Source organism: Lathamus discolor, chromosome 5, assembly GCF_037157495.1.
Source record: "Lathamus discolor isolate bLatDis1 chromosome 5, bLatDis1.hap1, whole genome shotgun sequence".
Classification (NCBI taxonomy): Eukaryota; Metazoa; Chordata; class Aves; order Psittaciformes; family Psittacidae; genus Lathamus; species Lathamus discolor.
In genome coordinates this window covers 11023589-11040078 of record NC_088888.1, presented here as the reverse complement: position 1 = coordinate 11040078, position 16490 = coordinate 11023589, and the positions used below count along the sequence as shown (strand labels likewise).

At 47.8% G+C, this 16490-nt stretch overlaps 1 protein-coding gene across 3 annotated transcripts in view; it reads left to right on the top strand.

Annotated features, from left to right (window-relative positions):
• The window catches only part of LOC136014752 (polypeptide N-acetylgalactosaminyltransferase 14-like), a 134339-nt gene that overhangs the window by 112303 nt on the left and 5546 nt on the right, over positions 1 to 16490 (top strand). For all 3 annotated transcript variants that reach the window (XM_065679732.1, XM_065679735.1, XM_065679733.1), the window contains 7 exons: positions 1794 to 1881; positions 2539 to 2623; positions 3702 to 3805; positions 8178 to 8304; positions 10662 to 10754; positions 11979 to 12062; positions 13368 to 13512. In XM_065679732.1, coding sequence (XP_065535804.1) covers positions 1794 to 1881; positions 2539 to 2623; positions 3702 to 3805; positions 8178 to 8304; positions 10662 to 10754; positions 11979 to 12062; positions 13368 to 13512 — 726 coding nt within the window. The remainder of the gene's footprint in view (positions 1 to 1793; positions 1882 to 2538; positions 2624 to 3701; positions 3806 to 8177; positions 8305 to 10661; positions 10755 to 11978; positions 12063 to 13367; positions 13513 to 16490) is intronic.

The following is a 16490-nucleotide window of genomic DNA, read 5'->3' as shown; positions in this document are numbered from 1 at the left end:
TCAGGATCACTTTCAGAGTTTGATCCTGTTCATTTAGTTCCATGATTTGATTTGTTGGAGAAGTGTACTGGAAAAGCGAATTCTCAGGTTTTTTAGAGTTTCATGTGAAAGAGGATTGAAGATTTGGGTGTTGTTAGTAGTAACATGCCCTGGCATGGCAGGGTATAAAAAAATCTGTAAGGGTGAAGCTGCCTATAATGAGATCTGGTGCTCAACCCAAAATAAATCATAGCAGCAATGCTGTGCTCTTGAGCATGCTGGGCTTCTCTTTACAGGGTCACAGAGACCTTCATGGAGGCTGAATAAGCATAAATGTGCTCAGGATGTGGCAGGTAAAGTGAGGCAGGGGAAGGCTGCACTGCTGAAGGCTAGCGTTTTGTAGTAATGCTGTCAGCTGAGATGTAAAGAGGGTTTTCTTTCATGAAGGTGTGCCATGCAATACACAGGAATGCAAGATGCTTGAGGGACAAGTTTTAAATGAGTAGGTATGAACCTTTCCCTGCAGTGTTCAGCGAGCAAAGCAGATGCTTTGCTTAAAACCTTTCCCTTTCCCTCAGGCAACTAAAGGATGCTTGGCTATACTGGGGGGGGGGGGGGGGGGGGGGGAACTGTGCAGCAGCTATGGAGGGTTTGAAAGGCTCATTGCACTTGGGCATGACTTGAATTTCCCCATGCAGGATGTAGGTACTGCAGACCTTGCCCTTTCAGTCAGAAGTTTGACCTGCAGAAAGTCATGTTGAGACCTTCATGTTAACAAACATGAGGTTGGTTTTGGAAGTACCAACTATTTGTCATGTTTATTTGGAAAACCTGAGCTCCAGTCCAGCTCCCAGCTCATGGCCTTCGGTTGCTTCTTCCTACAGCTGCAGTTGAATACTTCCTTATTAGGACAGTTTCTAAACCAAAGTGTTTTCTGAGGGAGAGAGCAAGCCTGTGGTGCTCAGATTCTTTCCTTTGCATGGCTGTGAAAAACAATTTGATCTGGCAAGGGTGAAAGCTTGAAGTATGAGCTATAATTGGAGTTCGGGGTTTTTGAAAGGAAAAAGGGAGATAAGAGACCAGTGAAAGCTGTCAGAGTCTCTTCCTCCCGTAGATCTTTTTGTTCATAACTGTTTGTATAATCTCTTTGCCCATAACAAGATGTTCATTAAATCACCACCAACTCTTTTAAATAATTCAGGTCTTTTGTTTAACCCTTTCGCACCACTGGCAAAACTCTATCTGTATCCCCACAGTTTGTACATTTAAGAAATAGCTGTATTTGAGATGCTTGCCTGCCTATGGTTTTCCTCTGTTGGTTCCACTGCTTGTTTGTCGCCTGACTTGTGAAATCCAATAAAACGTATTTAAGGGAGGCAAAAGGGGAATACATTGCTGAATTTGCAGAAGATAGAAGGAGCTTTGTATCCAGCTGAGTCGGGCTCCAAGTACATGCACAGCCTGCACAGGGAGAGGCTGTGGGTGAAGCCAAAGTCAGCGAGAGATGCTGGCTCAGCAGCCCAGCAGCATGCAGTCCTCTTTCCCAGAAGGGACAGTGCCTGCCTTCCCCATGTCTCTTGCCATCATGCCCCTGGTTCCCAGCAACACCTCTACCTCTTGGTGCTGCTGCCATTAATTCCTTGGTTGAATGGGTATGATGGCTGAGGAAGAGGAGTTAGTGACGTGCACGTGGCCCTGATAAACCAGAATGACAGCAACATTTCCAGCCACCTGGTGTCCCCAGGAGTTTAGAGAATCCCTGGACCAATTTGAGTGGTCTGATCTGAAGTCATGGGTCGTCCTCTGCTTTCCAGGATCCCACCCGAGTGGTCAGCCCTGTTATTGACATCATCAACTTGGACACTTTTGCCTATGTGGCGGCTTCCTCGGACCTCAGAGGAGGTAAGTCCAAGCCATGTGAATGGATGCCCTGCAGGCAGACCCTGTAGGCATCCATGCCATGGTGTGAACATGCACTGGCCCAAGGAGCATGACTGCCTCTTGCTATCTAGTAAAAAGCACATTAGCACTCCTCAGTGCTCCCCGCTGGCTGTTTTCAGGCTATTTTAGAGACAGGTAAGGAATGGTCTTTGCTACAGTGGGTAAGGCGGTCAAGCAGGAAACAAGGGTCGTCTAGAAGTCACCCTTGGCAGCACTGAAAGGCAGGCTGCTGACAGGAGGAGATGGGCGATGTCTAGGCAACAAATGGAGGATGCAACTTTAGTGCTTATTAGTATGCCTGTGCTATTTGTAGTACACAATAGCCATCAGAGCATGTATCTGTGTGCACAAGGGAACAAAGTGAGCTTTAATTCTGACTTTTCCTGCCTTTGGAGTGCTTGACTTTGCAATTGTAATGCAATATGTTGTTTCTGGTTCATATGCAGTAGTAAAATATATTAGTCATTGGACTCTTCTCCCAAGAGCTGCATCTCCATGGCTTAAGTAATTTGAAAGTGGGGAAAATACTCCATCAAACATGGCTTCTGCAGCCTGCATTGCTTCCTAATTCATGCCCATTTCTAATTTCCCCATGGTACTTCTTTACTGTGGTTTTAGGTTTTGACTGGAGTCTGCATTTCAAATGGGAGCAGCTTTCCCCAGAGCAGAAAGCCAAACGACTTGATCCCACCGAACCCATTAAGTAAGTCAAGAGGGGGAAGGAGGCACCTGGAACAGGAACAGGCATCTCCTCTGACACCTCATGTCTGTCACCATGCACCATAGCAGTGTGATACTCCTTCCAGGACAGCTCTGAACTTCTAATACCTATAGCAAGCTCCTGGATAGCTTGGGTTTTTCAGTACAGCTTCACCTCCCAAAACTGGAGCCTGAGGGTGCTACAGAGGTAGAAGGAGTCTGCTTATGGTTTGCTGAATATGATTAGGGAAAAGCCCAGTGCTCTACACTCCTGCTTCTCTCAGCTCAACCATCACTTAAAAATAAGGCAGTGTCCTCACCCCCCTTGATACAAATGTGAATGTCTAGTCCAGCACTGCTTCTCCTGGAAGTGACACGAGCTGTCACTAGCTTCCCAAAGGCTTTTCTTGCTGTCCTGGTTGTCCTGCCATGGAGGGCACTGTGGAGACTAGCCTGGATGCAGCAGTCACCCCAGCTCCTCCCAAGCCTGTGCTAAGGCATCCACACTGTCTGCCAGCATGGAGAGACTTGTGCTGGATGGCAAGCCTCAAGACATCTTCTGGGTCTGCCCTCCCCTCCTCCATGGACCTTCTCTGTGCAGTTTTCTTGGCTAATCCAAAGAATGAAAAATAACCCTGTTTTGAAATAAAGATCACACAGCCAGTGATGGCTTTTAAAAAGCCCTTCTGAACTGGCTCTGCCTTCCCCTCCCCAGTGGAATGGTGCTCTTAATAGGCTGGCTCCAGGCAAAAAAGCCCGTTTGAGTGAGTAACCCCCCCGAGCACTAAGTGCATTTGTGATGCTGAAGCCTACAATCAGGGCTGTGAACTTGGGGCTTGTAGGAGTTGTGCTGACGGGTGCATTAGCCAGTCATTAAGTGCCGGGCAATTTATGATTGACGGTGAAATACCAAGGCAGCTGAAAGAAAGGCTCGGATGCTTTTCGAGGGGTGTTGTCCTTCTCTGGTGAGAAGGAGGTGCCTGGGTAATGTCCCAGTGGTGGAACTGGAAGGCTGCTTCTGTGCACCCAGGTGCCGCAGCAGTGTTTGAGTGTGCGTCCCCTCTTCCTTACGTATTCTACAGGACTCCCATCATTGCTGGGGGGCTGTTTGTGATTGACAAAGCCTATTTCAACCACCTGGGGAAGTACGACAGTGCCATGGACATCTGGGGTGGGGAGAACTTCGGTGAGTCACTTTTCTTCCTCATATGCCTTGCAGTGCTGGCTTCTCTTCCTGAGTCATGCCAGCTGGACACAAGGTCATTTTGGACTTCACCTTGAATGCTCTGCATGGTTTCTCTCACTTACACTCATAAGTTATGCTATCAGGTGAGTAAGGGACCCATGGCTGATGGGAAGTGAGCAATTGTTTATACTCTCTGCTTTCCATACTGCTTTGATTTTTCTATGTGTAAATCGCAGAGTTTTCAGCTTTGGTATTACCAACACATGAGAACACCAAATGCACCCTCCTGTTCCTTCCTGATCTTATTTTTCTCATTAATAAAGCAAAGACGTGTCTTATTCCATTGTCTGACAACAGCATTTGGAAACTATGAACTGAGACATCAGTGCCTCCCTGAATTTGCAGAGTGCCTGCAACAGGAGCTCCATTGGCATGCTGCAAGCAAAGTAACATGGCTATTTTTCCATTCCTGTATCACTAGATGGCTGAGCACTGCCAGGCTCTCCTTCACGCTATCACTTTTCTGCATGAAAACAAAAAGGTTAAGAGCTAGGCTAAATTCAGCCTCCTCTGCCCATTGTCACAGGCCAAGATGGGCATTAAGAAATCTCCTGCATGCAGACTTGAAAGGGCACATGAAAGAGGTAACAAGCCTGTCCCCTGTCCCCCATGTCAAGCAGAGCTGGATCAGGCGGGGCTGTTCTCTCTTTGAAGTCCTAGCGATGCTGCAGGTCAGAGCAACAGCCTGTATCCATGAAAGAAGGGGGAGGCACTTTATGTCAGGGAGACAGATTAGAACCTGGTTTTAATAGCTCACACCTCTGGGGAGTATGGCTAGCAAGGAAGGAAGGATCTTGTGTCTTAACACACGCAGCGATGCTGTCAGTCATCCAAGAGAACAGATGCTGCTGCCTTGCAGTAACCCATCCGCTGCCTGGCACTGTTGTTTCCTTCACATGCCTTTTCCCTCTAGCATATTTTATTTATTCATATCTCGTTATGCAGTAGGATCTCGTTCCTTCGTGCTTTCTCTCTGTGGGTGGGTGTCTTGCCACCGCACTGACTCAAAGCATCTGCTCCTCTGAGTGGGGTAGCTCAGAGCAAAACTAGGAGTGGAGCACTGGATCAGTGGCCCAAAGAAAGCATTCAAGAAGGGAACTAGATAGGAGGAGAGGGACTGCTGCACAGTGCCAGACCCGCTGTCCATGTCTGCGCATCATTCATCTCTGACAGCAGCCAGCCCAAGCTGCTCCTGGGAGATGAACAGTGACAGGGCAGCCTGCCCTCCACGAAAGCTCCATCCAGGCAGCTTGTCTGGTGCCCTGTATCAGCAGGCATTGTGCCCCTTGCTTGTGGTTATAGCCCATCCTATGTAGTGTGATGTTTGCCTTACTGGTGCTATGCCCAGGGAGGCTGGTCCTGACCAAACATGTAATGGCTGTGCTGCAGGGCATGATGCTGCCCAGGATGTTGTGACAAAGGGAAGCTAGGCAGGTTAACACTGCAACAAAGAAGTGCAGGTCTGCACAGCAGCAGGGCAGATCCCATCCTGCCCATCATCCTGAGAGCAGAAGTGTGCCCTGCTCAAAGCTGATGCCCATTGAGGGCAGTGTGTCTCACCTCTCCTTAGAACACAGGTAAGGGCAGCTGGGATCCTGCTGGCCCTGGTCAGTCCTGGGTTGGTGACAGACAGCAGGAGCTGACCCAGCAGCAGCTTGTTTTGGGGGCACTTATACTGAGCCCTGCTTTTTCTGGTAGCTTAGTCTTGAGGGGGTGCAGGACTCTGGTTAGGGGAGCATCGCTGTTGCCTTTGGTGTTATTGACTGGGTGGCCAGAGGGGGCTGGAGACTTCAGGCAAAACAAAAGCAAGTGTGTTTGGGTTAGGAGGAGAACATTGTAGGTGTTTTACTTCTTAAATTTACTTAATTCCCTGTAGATGAGTTGATGAGTAATGGCAGAAGGACTTGCAGAGCAGAAAGAAGTGCTAAAGGTATTTTGCCAAGCTAAGGCCAAGCCTGGTGCATACTGCTCGCATCTCTCCTCTGGGTTGCTTGGAGCTGCCACCCTCATTGAGGATATCTTGAGGGTCAGGTTAAGCACACTTGGTTCCTGCTCCCCTGGCTTCTCTCAGCTGAACCCATGCCCTACCTTCAGTGGTGCCTCAGTTTATCTCTTCTCAAGGCATTTAGCTCTTGGTTGCCTGTCTGGAGACTTTGCTTTTTAGCCGCCACAGATGGCTCCATGGGTCATCCCTATGTGCCAAAACCTGTGCTTTAATTGCTTCTTCTGGAACTGGAACAGGGTCTGCAAGGTGCAACATGTCCAAAGCAGAGAGCTCAAACTCCTCACCATCTCCTGCCTCCCCAGCACTGTGTTCTCATTCCAGTTCGCAGCGCACAGAGATCACCTTAGCCCACCTTTTCATTAGGCTTTAAATTCAAAGCAGGCAAGGGACTGAATGAAACAAGTCTTTCCCTTGTAGTGCTCTAGGCTGAGCAGGAGGACCAGAGCAGGGGAAGGCACATCGCAGCAGCCACTTTGTGCTTCACAGCTGCTCTGCTCATTGTCCCCTTTTATCGGGCACCCTTCTGCTTTACAGAGCAGCGCTGGCGGTGTGGACAGCGATGTGACACACAGGCAGATGACAGCAGCAGCCACGTGTGAGGGGATCCGAGCACAGCAGCTTAGAGCAGCTGCCTCCTGCTGTAATCTCATTTCCCTGCAGCTGTGATTAAGGTTGCTCCCAATATAGCACCAGGACATGGCACAAGGGCACGTTTTATTGGCCTGTTAATACCCAGCACTGGGGAAAGTGGTGAGGCTCCAGCTGCTGTTGCGCCTTTTGCCTGTGAACACAGCAGTGAAGGGGAAGAAATACTTCTCCCTGCTGTGCTTTCCCACCACAGCCTTTGCTGGACCCTTCTGCCCGAGCCAGCTGTTGGGGATGGGCTCAGGCCTTGAATCTGGGACCTGTGCATCAAGGCCATGCCATCCTCCTGCTTCCATCAGCTAAGGAGCCGGGGGGGGTGTGCTGGGAGAACGGACGTGAATGACATGAATCTGTCTCCCGCTCTGCAGCAGCATGCACCTTGTGCTAGAGCCATGGGCTCTGGAGGTGCAGGCTACAACTCTCCTTTGCTCCCCGAAGCTGTGAGTTGGTTTTGGAGGGGTGGCAGCTTTGCGGGCTGGCAGTGCCTGTGTTGGAGGAGCAGAAGCGCTGTCTGTGCTGCACAAATGGCATTCCTGCCAAAAGTGTTTGTCTTGCCAGCATCCGACCTGGGGACAAGCCATCCTTGTGCTGGCATGTGTGAGGGGACAGCTGAGAGCACAAGCTGATAAAGACAAGGGGTGTCCTCCTGTCTGACTGTATCTGTGTGGGAAGTGAAAAAGTATTTGTAGCTTTAGAGTAGGTACACGCTACATACAGCTTTATACTGTCAACGGATGATAAAGTAGGATGCAAAGAACTGCAGAAGCCTTTTTTTCTTAACTTCATTTCTTTTCCACGCTGGTCCTGTCTAAGCATGGCTGTCTGACAGTATAGCTGTGGATTCATAGCTTCACAGGCGTTAGGACCAGATGGACCCATTAGATCAGCCATTCTGCTCACCCGTCCTACCTCACCAGCTAGGATTTCATCCAGCTCCCTGCCGAGAGCCCCATAACTTCTGGTGTCAATTGTGCCACAGGCTTATTTGCCTTGAGAAGTTCCCATGGAATAGCCAGAGAGTGGCTTGCAGGAACTAGGAGGTATTTCCTGTACTGACAGAGTATCCAGATTTTTGGGGTAATCCCTCCCACCATCAACCTTTGTTGGTTGCTGCCTTGTTGGCACAACATCATCACTCGTGGTCCAGAGTACGTGCTGGGCAGGGTAAGCTCCTGCTCATTTTAGGACAGGTGATGGATGCGTAGCTCTCTGTTCATTTTGCACAGTCAGTGGTAGATTCATAAAGATAATGACTATTGTAGTCTTTAATAAACAGAATTCATGGCCTCTCCTGGTGAACTTGACAGCTCTTTGGAGGGAAATGACTGAAAAAGGCATTGCAGAAGTAAGGAGGGGAGCTCAAAACTGGCAAGATGATGCTGCGATGTAAGTGGGCTGCATGAAAAGGGACCTATTTACTATCATCTCCCTTTTGCTATTGTGGTGGCACCTGTGTGCTACAGGCAAGTTTCAAGTGCACTGACTTCAAACAGCTCGCAAGAAGCTTTGAAATGCCCTTTTAAGGCAGTTGTGCCTGAGAAAGCCCCTTTGGTAACTGATTTACCCCAATTTAATGTAGCAGAGGATGAAGTGAGAGGTAATGCCAGGATCCAGCCTGCTCTTGGACAGTAAGACTAGATGCTGAAGCGGCTTCTTTTGTAGAAATCTCTTTCCGTGTGTGGATGTGTGGAGGGAGCCTCGAAATCATCCCCTGTAGCCGCGTCGGGCACGTCTTCCGGAAGAAACATCCATACGTCTTTCCAGAGGGAAACGCCAATACGTACATTAAGTAAGTGATTTGTGCTTGCTTTGTCTTGTGGGGAAACAGAATAAGGTGATGGCTTGGGGGGAGCAGGGGGCAGACAAGACACTGAGGAAAATTTGCTTGGAAAACTTCACAGTATCCCTGGGCAGGAATCCCCTGAGCCAAAGGAAATGCAAGTCAGTACACTCACCCTTGGGATTTCTACAGTGTTGATAACATGGCAGAAATAGGACACTGATGTGGTATCTTTCATCAGCACAGAGATGGAGAGTTGGCCACAGCATATCTCTGAGCTCTAGCTACCATAACAGCAAGTGGATTAGACCCTTTGGTCAGCAGGACACATTGGGCTGCACCTCGCTGATAGGGACACCAAAGGAACTGCCAGGGCACCCCAGCTGAAGGGGACCCATGCACAAACACGTGGATATAAACTGAGTTGGTACTGAAACAGCCAGCTGAAATGAGCTGAGCTAGGCTCCTGGGAACAGGAGGCAACAAAGGAGGCAGTCCAGAAGTGGGAATAGGCATGGGAAAAGTGATGGGAGCAGCTAGTGAAGTCAGGATGCATTTCCTCCTCTTTTAGAACATGAACGTTTTCCACTAAGTAAATGACAGAGGAAAAGACCAGGGCATTTAATGCAGAGTTGGTTTTCAGCTAAACTGCGTATGTGTGTGTTTACACACCAGGAATTCCTTTTAGTGTGGGGTTCCAACTGTGTTTGCGAAGACTCAGCCACCTGCAGCAGGGTAAACGCTGACCTGGGCTCTCTGCAGCTTTGCATGAGACAATTAACCAGGGGAGTGCAAATTACACCTCTCAGCTACACCTGTATTTGATTTCCAGCGGCACAGTGTGTGCGGCAGGAAGGGGACCTTATCGTCTTGCTTCAAAAGGATGGCAATGAGAGGCACAAGACATAGCTGTTATCAAGGAGGTGGGCACAAATTTGAGAGTCAAGGGGAAGGCTCTTGCTTTTATTAGCGAAATAAGACTCCTGCAGAAGAGGCTGGGATGTGGCAAAACCTCCAGCCATGGAATTGCTGCAAACCTGAGTGAGAAACTAGCATCTGCGTTGCATCACCTGCAGGAGGAGCAAGGGGAGTTTGAATGGGTACAGTTCTGGCTGCGCCTCAGGCACCCGCGCCTGGGACTTTGAAGACGTTTGAATCAACGCCTGGATGTCAGCCTCGGCATTTATCTCCATGTTTCTTATAAATCCCAATGAGATCAGGAAGCCAGACAAAAACACCGTGCAGTTTGGGAAAGGTTAGGTACAGATGTAGACGCTGTGAGTTAGGCATCTCTTGAGCAAAACCGCTTAAGACTACTGCAGTGTCTTTATAGAGAGAGGAAGAAGCACCATGAATCAGCAAGGGACTGAGAAGCAGTCTGGAGATACATATCTGTTAGCATTAGGAGCTGGGATTTCATTAACCTTGTGGTATCTGTCAACTTAAAACCTAATCTTGCAGTATATAGACTGAGAGGAGAAGCAGCTTCTGGCAGCCTGATGCTATGTGGTAACTGTTTAAACAGAGATGTTAGCAAAAAGTATCTTTCTGCCAGATACTGATGTTTTTCCACACAGCCTCTGTGCGAGAGGTGGCTCAGCCTCCAGTGATGTACTGGTTTAACATGCAGACTATCCCCTTTTCTGGCCACATGGGGCTTGGGTGGATCCAGAGCCTGCCCGGTGGCAACTGCAGCTTAGTAGTGTGGTAACCATAGTTTGGAGCCTGGCCTGCCTTGGAGCAGGGGCTTGGAGGACTCCTCTGACCCAGGCAGGGGTAGGCAGATAGGCATGGAGCAACAAAGATACTTGCAAGGAGAGTTAGAGCCATCTGAAGCCAACAGAGATTCCTCTTCAGAAACCTGGCTGATGTGGAAGACTGACATTTATGCTACAGCACTATGGCCGGGATGGTTTAAGTTTTGAACGCTGAGATTTGCCTCTGTGAAGTCCAGGAATGCAAAGCAGGAGAGTCCATTCAGGATTGATGCAAAGGAAATACTTGCCTTCAATCTTTGGCAAGTTCTGCAGCACTTTTCAGAGCTCCATCCCAGCCGCTGGGTATAACCCCAGGCACACCCACCTGGGAGATGATGCTTATGAGAAGCTTCAGTTCCGAGTATGGTAGCTACAAAGCATCCAGTTTGAAATGGTGAATTCTTCATGCAAGTTTTGGCCTGTTGTGTTTGGTCCCTGGCGTAATGGGGAGGAGGAATACCTTCTCTACTACTGAGGGACGCAGTGGCCCAAAGGTGGCTTGGGTGAAGGCAGTGACCAAGTTGAGGATGAGAGGAGAGCTGAATGGATCAGTCAGTCCATCACCCTGGGGGCTTCCTTGGTTTCACTGTCCTTTGTTGCCTCCTTCAGGAACACCAAGCGCACGGCGGAGGTGTGGATGGATGAATTCAAGCAGTACTACTATGCTGCTCGTCCTGCAGCCCAGGGGAGGCCTTACGGAAAGTAAGTGTGTTTAGTGCCCGCTCCTGCCTGTGCCCTGCCTTCTGCAGCGTGTGCTCTCGGTGACGTTGCCCTGCTGCGGAAACCCGTCTGTGTTGTTTCTGTAATAACGCTCAATTAAATGCTAATGGTAGGCGGATGCTATGAGCGCAGCAATGAAACATATAAAGACCTAGTTTGTATGCTGCGCTAGTTTACCCCAGTGAGTGAATCAAATCAAGGTGGGGGAAATCCCCCTCTGCCTATGTTCTGCTCTTGGTATTAGGTACAAGTACCTCTGGTCTCAGAGAAGGAGGGAGTTTGCCATTCATTCTGTGTACAGTCAGAAACACCACCCTGTCAGGAGGACTGAAAGGGTTTGTGTTAATTTCTCATGTTTATATGCTCTTCTTTTCCTTAGGAAGCTTCCTTTAGACCACAGGGGGTTCCAAATTCAATCCCAAATTCCTTGTGGCTACTCTTCAATCTCCAGGATAAATAAATCGAAGTCCTGGTGACTAACCTTTTTCCACCGAATCCGTATCCTCTCCCCATCTGTCAGCACTGAATGAAGTAACAGCTCTGTCCTACTACATATATGAGGGTGTAGAGAAGATAGCCTATGCAAAGGGAAGGTACTGGAGGCTTCCCACTGCTCTGTAAATGCCAGCTCAGAGCAGCTCCATAGGCAGAGGCTGGCCCAGGGAGGAGCTGGAGTTTGGAAAATGTCACTATACAGCAGGAGCCCTCAGCAGAAGTTTTGACCTGGTTAACGAAAGAAAGAAATATTTCCCCGTGAGATTAGCTTCTGCTGACCGAAAGGTGTGTTTAGGCACTCTGGGACATCAACGCCTCCTGTAGTCCTATAAACTTACAACAGAATATATTAATCTCCCAGTGCATTAATAAATTAATGCCATTTGTATATAGTAGACAGCATACTTTTTTTTAGTAGCCATTTTTAAGCAGCTGTACTTTTCCATGAACGTTTTCATCCACCAAACTCTAGACTCCTTGTTAAAATGGCAGTGTGTCATCATGCCGTTTTACCAAGTGAGGCCTCCAAAGAGACTGAGATCAAAACAACCACCCAAGCTCAAGCAGAAGAGAGAAGAAAACAGAGCTGCTGATGCTCCTGTGTTTGCTGTCAGTGCAGTATCTGTTGGGTTTTCTAAGCCTTTATTTTTGGTACGTTGGGTCTCAGCTTCGTGATTTCCATTGTACCTCTATGATAATTTCTTCCCACAGCATCCAGAGCAGAGTGGAGCTGCGGAAGAGGTTGAAATGCCACAGCTTCAAGTGGTACCTGGAAAATGTTTATCCTGAACTCCGGTAAGGATGTGCTATCTCCTCCAGTCTCTAGCAGGCCAGTGGGATGTCCCATCCTTCCTGCCCCACAGAGCTTTCTTCTGCACCTCCAGTCCCCTGCCCCAGACATGGTCTCCTCCTCCTTTGGACCTCACAGAAGTGCACAGTGAATTTTGTACTGTCTTTAAATGCAGCTTGTTCACAGTGTGACATGGTTCATTTGTGAGCCCGCTTTCTCTAAGCAGTGTTACAGACTCCTGGGCTCTTTGCTGTAAGGCTGGTGAGGGCAAAACACTAGTTATTTCTCTTAGTTCTTGGAGCTTCCTCAGGTATCCTCCTGTCCATGCTGCAGTATAGGTGGTGCAGGGAAGTAGACAGTTTCCCTTACAAAAGTATCCCAAGGTGGAAAATCCAACAGAGAGCTGTTGGATTGTTTCCATATATAATCATAGAATGGTTTGGGTTGGAAGGGACCTTAAAGCTCATCCAGTTCCAACCCCCTGCCACAGGCAGGGACACCTTCCACTAGACCAGGTTGCTCCAAGCCCCTGAGATCCAGCCTGGCCTTGAACACTGCCAGGGATGGGGCAGCTGCAGCTTCTCTGGGCAACCCGTGCCAGTGCATCACCACCCTCATAGTAAAGATTCTTGCTTACAAAAAAGCACCTGATTTCCAGTCCTTTCAAACTGTTCCATGATATTTAAGACTATTCTGTTGTGAAAAGAATTCTTTTGTGACCTGTATTCAGGTGGCTTTGCCTTACATCTAGCCTAATGCTGACCTTAATATGCGCTTCCACAGTTGCTTTTGCACAGATCTGTTTTAGTCACCAGAATTACACCAGAAACGATTGCATCCATTTCCCCAGCCTCCATCAGTTTTGGAGATACCTGTAGGACCTGCTGGTGCAATGGCTGAGTGCAGAATCACAGCATTTACTTGACTTTTTGCCATGCGTGGCACTGCAGAGCAGCATTCACAGGGAATGCCGGGGTTCTGTGGCAGTTTGATATAAAGTTCCCTGCTTCTGTGAGCTGAAGGCTGACCTTCAGCCTGCTCACAATCTATTCCTTGCTCCTCTGTTTGCCTTGTGCAGTGTTATTTATTTCTGCCTCTTATAAAGGCCAGCCATCCATCTCTGAGTGCTGCTTCTGCAGTGTCCCGGTCCATGGACTGCTCTCAGTGGTTCAGCATTGTAATAGAACCTGCCACTCTCATTTTCTGAAGGTGAAATGGTGCCCCTGCACCCTCCTTACCCCACTGAGCCTCCCTTTGAGTACCCGTGTGCCTGGGGCAGTAGGGATGTTGTTTTCATGCTGTTCCCACAGGATTCCCGAGGAATCGCTCTATCAGACTGGGATGATCAGGCAAAGGCAGAGCTGCCTGGAATCACACAAGTCTGAAGCCCAAGAGTTCCCCATCCTGAGCTTAAATCCTTGTATCAGCAGCAAAGGCACAGCAGCAACGGCACAGGTAAGACGTGCTGTGTGTCCTCATGCTGCTGGCTGGAGAGAAGGCTCTGGGGCAGCTTCAAGATGATTTCCTAAGTTTGCTAAAGCTCTGTTGAAGGATTAACTGTTCTGCCAGCCCCTTTCCTAAGATACCATGTAGTTAAACCCTGGTAAGTCCTCCTTACCTCAATGGAGGCTCCCGGGCAGGAGCCACAGTGCAGGCTGGACCACTTCTGTGTGTGCCTTCCTGTGCTGAGCACTTACTGCTGCTCAGGAACGCCACGCGCCGTTCATCTGCATTGATCACAGAAAGACAAAGAGAACTGTAATTTCCTCTCATCTTTCAGGCTTATTTCTTTCAAAGTGCTCTGAATTGCAGTGGTATTTAGAACTTCATAGTTTGCATTCTCTCAATATTAGATTGCCCATTAAGCTAGTAGGAATTTAATGAGGAGGATGTTGCTTTTTCCAGTCTCACTGACACGAGGAAAAGCCACATGAATCGGTGTTCTCAAAAGCATATTCTTGGAAATGCTAGAGCCAGGAGCAAGCACATGTGCCTTGCAGTGGAGTTGCTGAAGCAAGACCCTGAAGACACTGCCTCAAAACCTGCTTTTGCTTCAGATTCCCTTTGTGATTTTGGGCATGCCAGTCAGTTCTCTCACATTTCCATCTATAAAACAGGGAGGATAACAATCACTCACTTCTTCAGGGGTGCCATGAAATAATTTAATAGGCAACGGTGTGCTTGCTTCCACTTGATTGTACGTCCCTAACCCTCATGGTTACACATTCAAATCATGTAGCTACGCATATAAAAGGCCCAGCCTGGAGATGCTGCTGAAAATGCCCCTCATTTGTATGTGCAAATGAAGCATGTCATTATGTGCATCTCTTTTGCATGCAGTTGGATGCCTGTCTTTAGTCAGGAAAAGAATATCTGCTCCACAGTGTGGTAAAATCAACAATGGCGACTTGAATCTTTGTCAGTTCAGAAAATAGAATCACAGAATAGTTTGGGTTGGAAGGGACCTTGAAAGCTCGTCTAGTCCAACCTCCTGCAATGAGCAGGGACATCTTCAACTAGATTAGGCTGCTCAGAACCGCATCCAGCCTGGCCTTGGATGTCTCCAGGGATGGGGCATCCACCACCTCTCTGGGCAGCATGTGCCAGTATTTTACCACCCTCTTATAAGTACCTCTTATACGGTAGTTGCAGTTATATTTACTATGGGGTGAACGTTACTGCAAGTACTGCATAGTTACAGTTATAGAATCATACAATCATAGAATAGTAAGGGTTGGTTTCCACATTTTGGAGTTCTTTTTCCTTCTTCCACTGCTACATGGGCTTTTTACACAGTGAAGCAGCAAGAGAAGTGAGCTGACGGGAGCAGGTCCTCATGTTTCGCAGGGCCAACGCTGGAAGTTAAAAGAAGATGCTTCAGTGATAATTGCAACTTTCAATTCATTGGCTGTTTAAAAAAACAAATCTGGGAAATGCAGGATGGAAAATGCTGCTGCAAGGTAGCGCTTCAAAATGAAATGCATTGGTCTTTCTAAAACATCAGTTTGATGTTATACTTTAAAACGAGCAATGTCACAACCAACAGGTTGGTTGTCTCATTCCCACCAAACACATTTTGTTTGACATTTCTGTACAGGAAATTTTTTTCAGTCTTTCATGCCACAAAATATTCATCTTCCCATTCTGATTCCACAGCAGTTTGCAATGGGTCAACATTTCAGCTGGATGCCAACTCCATTTCTTGTGCACATCCAGGACTAAATCTGCAGGGGAACAGAAAAATGCCCTGCAAACAGGTTGCTGAATAGCTACACTCACTACACAGGCAGGAATAGAGAAAAACCTTTTCCATTTATCTTCCCCTTTCTTCCTAGGGTAGTTCTCTGTTATTTGCACCCATGGAGAATATTTCAGATGGAAACAAGATAATTAAATTTTCATTGTGAACAGAAACTTATATTTTACTTACATAGTTGTTGCAAGAGTACTTGAACTTGTGGATGACATGGGGGGTAGAGTCACCAGGTTATGCTCTTGCCACTTAGTTTCATGTTTAGTATACCAGAATAGAGCAATAACCTTCACTTTTAACATACTGAAGTGACATCTTGTTTATCCTAAGCTTCATTATTTGAAAAATAGATTAGCTAAATCAAAGCTGTGCTTTCCTGGCATACAGTAAGAACTGTGGAAATATCCTGGCCATCCAGATCCTTTAATATCCATGTTAGTAGCATTGATTTGGTTGCCTGGTTGCACTTCTGTAACTGTCTCCATACTAGGCTCCCCAAGCCCTTTACCATGCATGAAGGCTGGGACCGGGTGTGAGAAGATCTGAGCTGCTGTACATCACCATGGCTTGAGGAAAGAAGAACAGGAGCTGTCAGATGGCAATCAAATTCTTTCTATTTTAGTATTTTATCATCTGTAGTGCAGGGAAAGGGTGTTGTGAGCCCTCTGGCCACATCCATACTTTGGGTAAATTGAGAAGAGTTCATTGCAGTAAAATCAGATTTACACCCTTAGCAGATCTCACAAACCCTCTATGCTGGTGTCTGGTGTTAGTCCTAAAAATGGCACTGAGGCACAAGAAAACCCCTCATCTTTGTGTAGGAGAGCTCTGTCTTCTCATGCCTAGGATCCACTTGGCTCTTTCTTCTCCAAAGGTCTGGTAGCAGGCTCTGTCTGCCAAGGTGGCCCTCTTGAAGTAGTGGCTGGCAGAGATCTTTGTGCAGTGCTGTCCATCCCCAGGGCACACCGGGCTCTGCCTGTTCTCCTGCCCAGTGTAGCCTTGGTACTCTCTGTCTTGTTGTGTCTCATTTACTAAGTGAACTGATTGGTTTTATTTTTCACAGGAGAAATGCATCTGAGGGAAAATAACTGATCATAATCTTGTCCTGCTGTATCTGACGAAGACGTGAATAGTTGGGTTTTTTCAAACTGTCAGTTGACATCAGTCCATAGATCTTTGG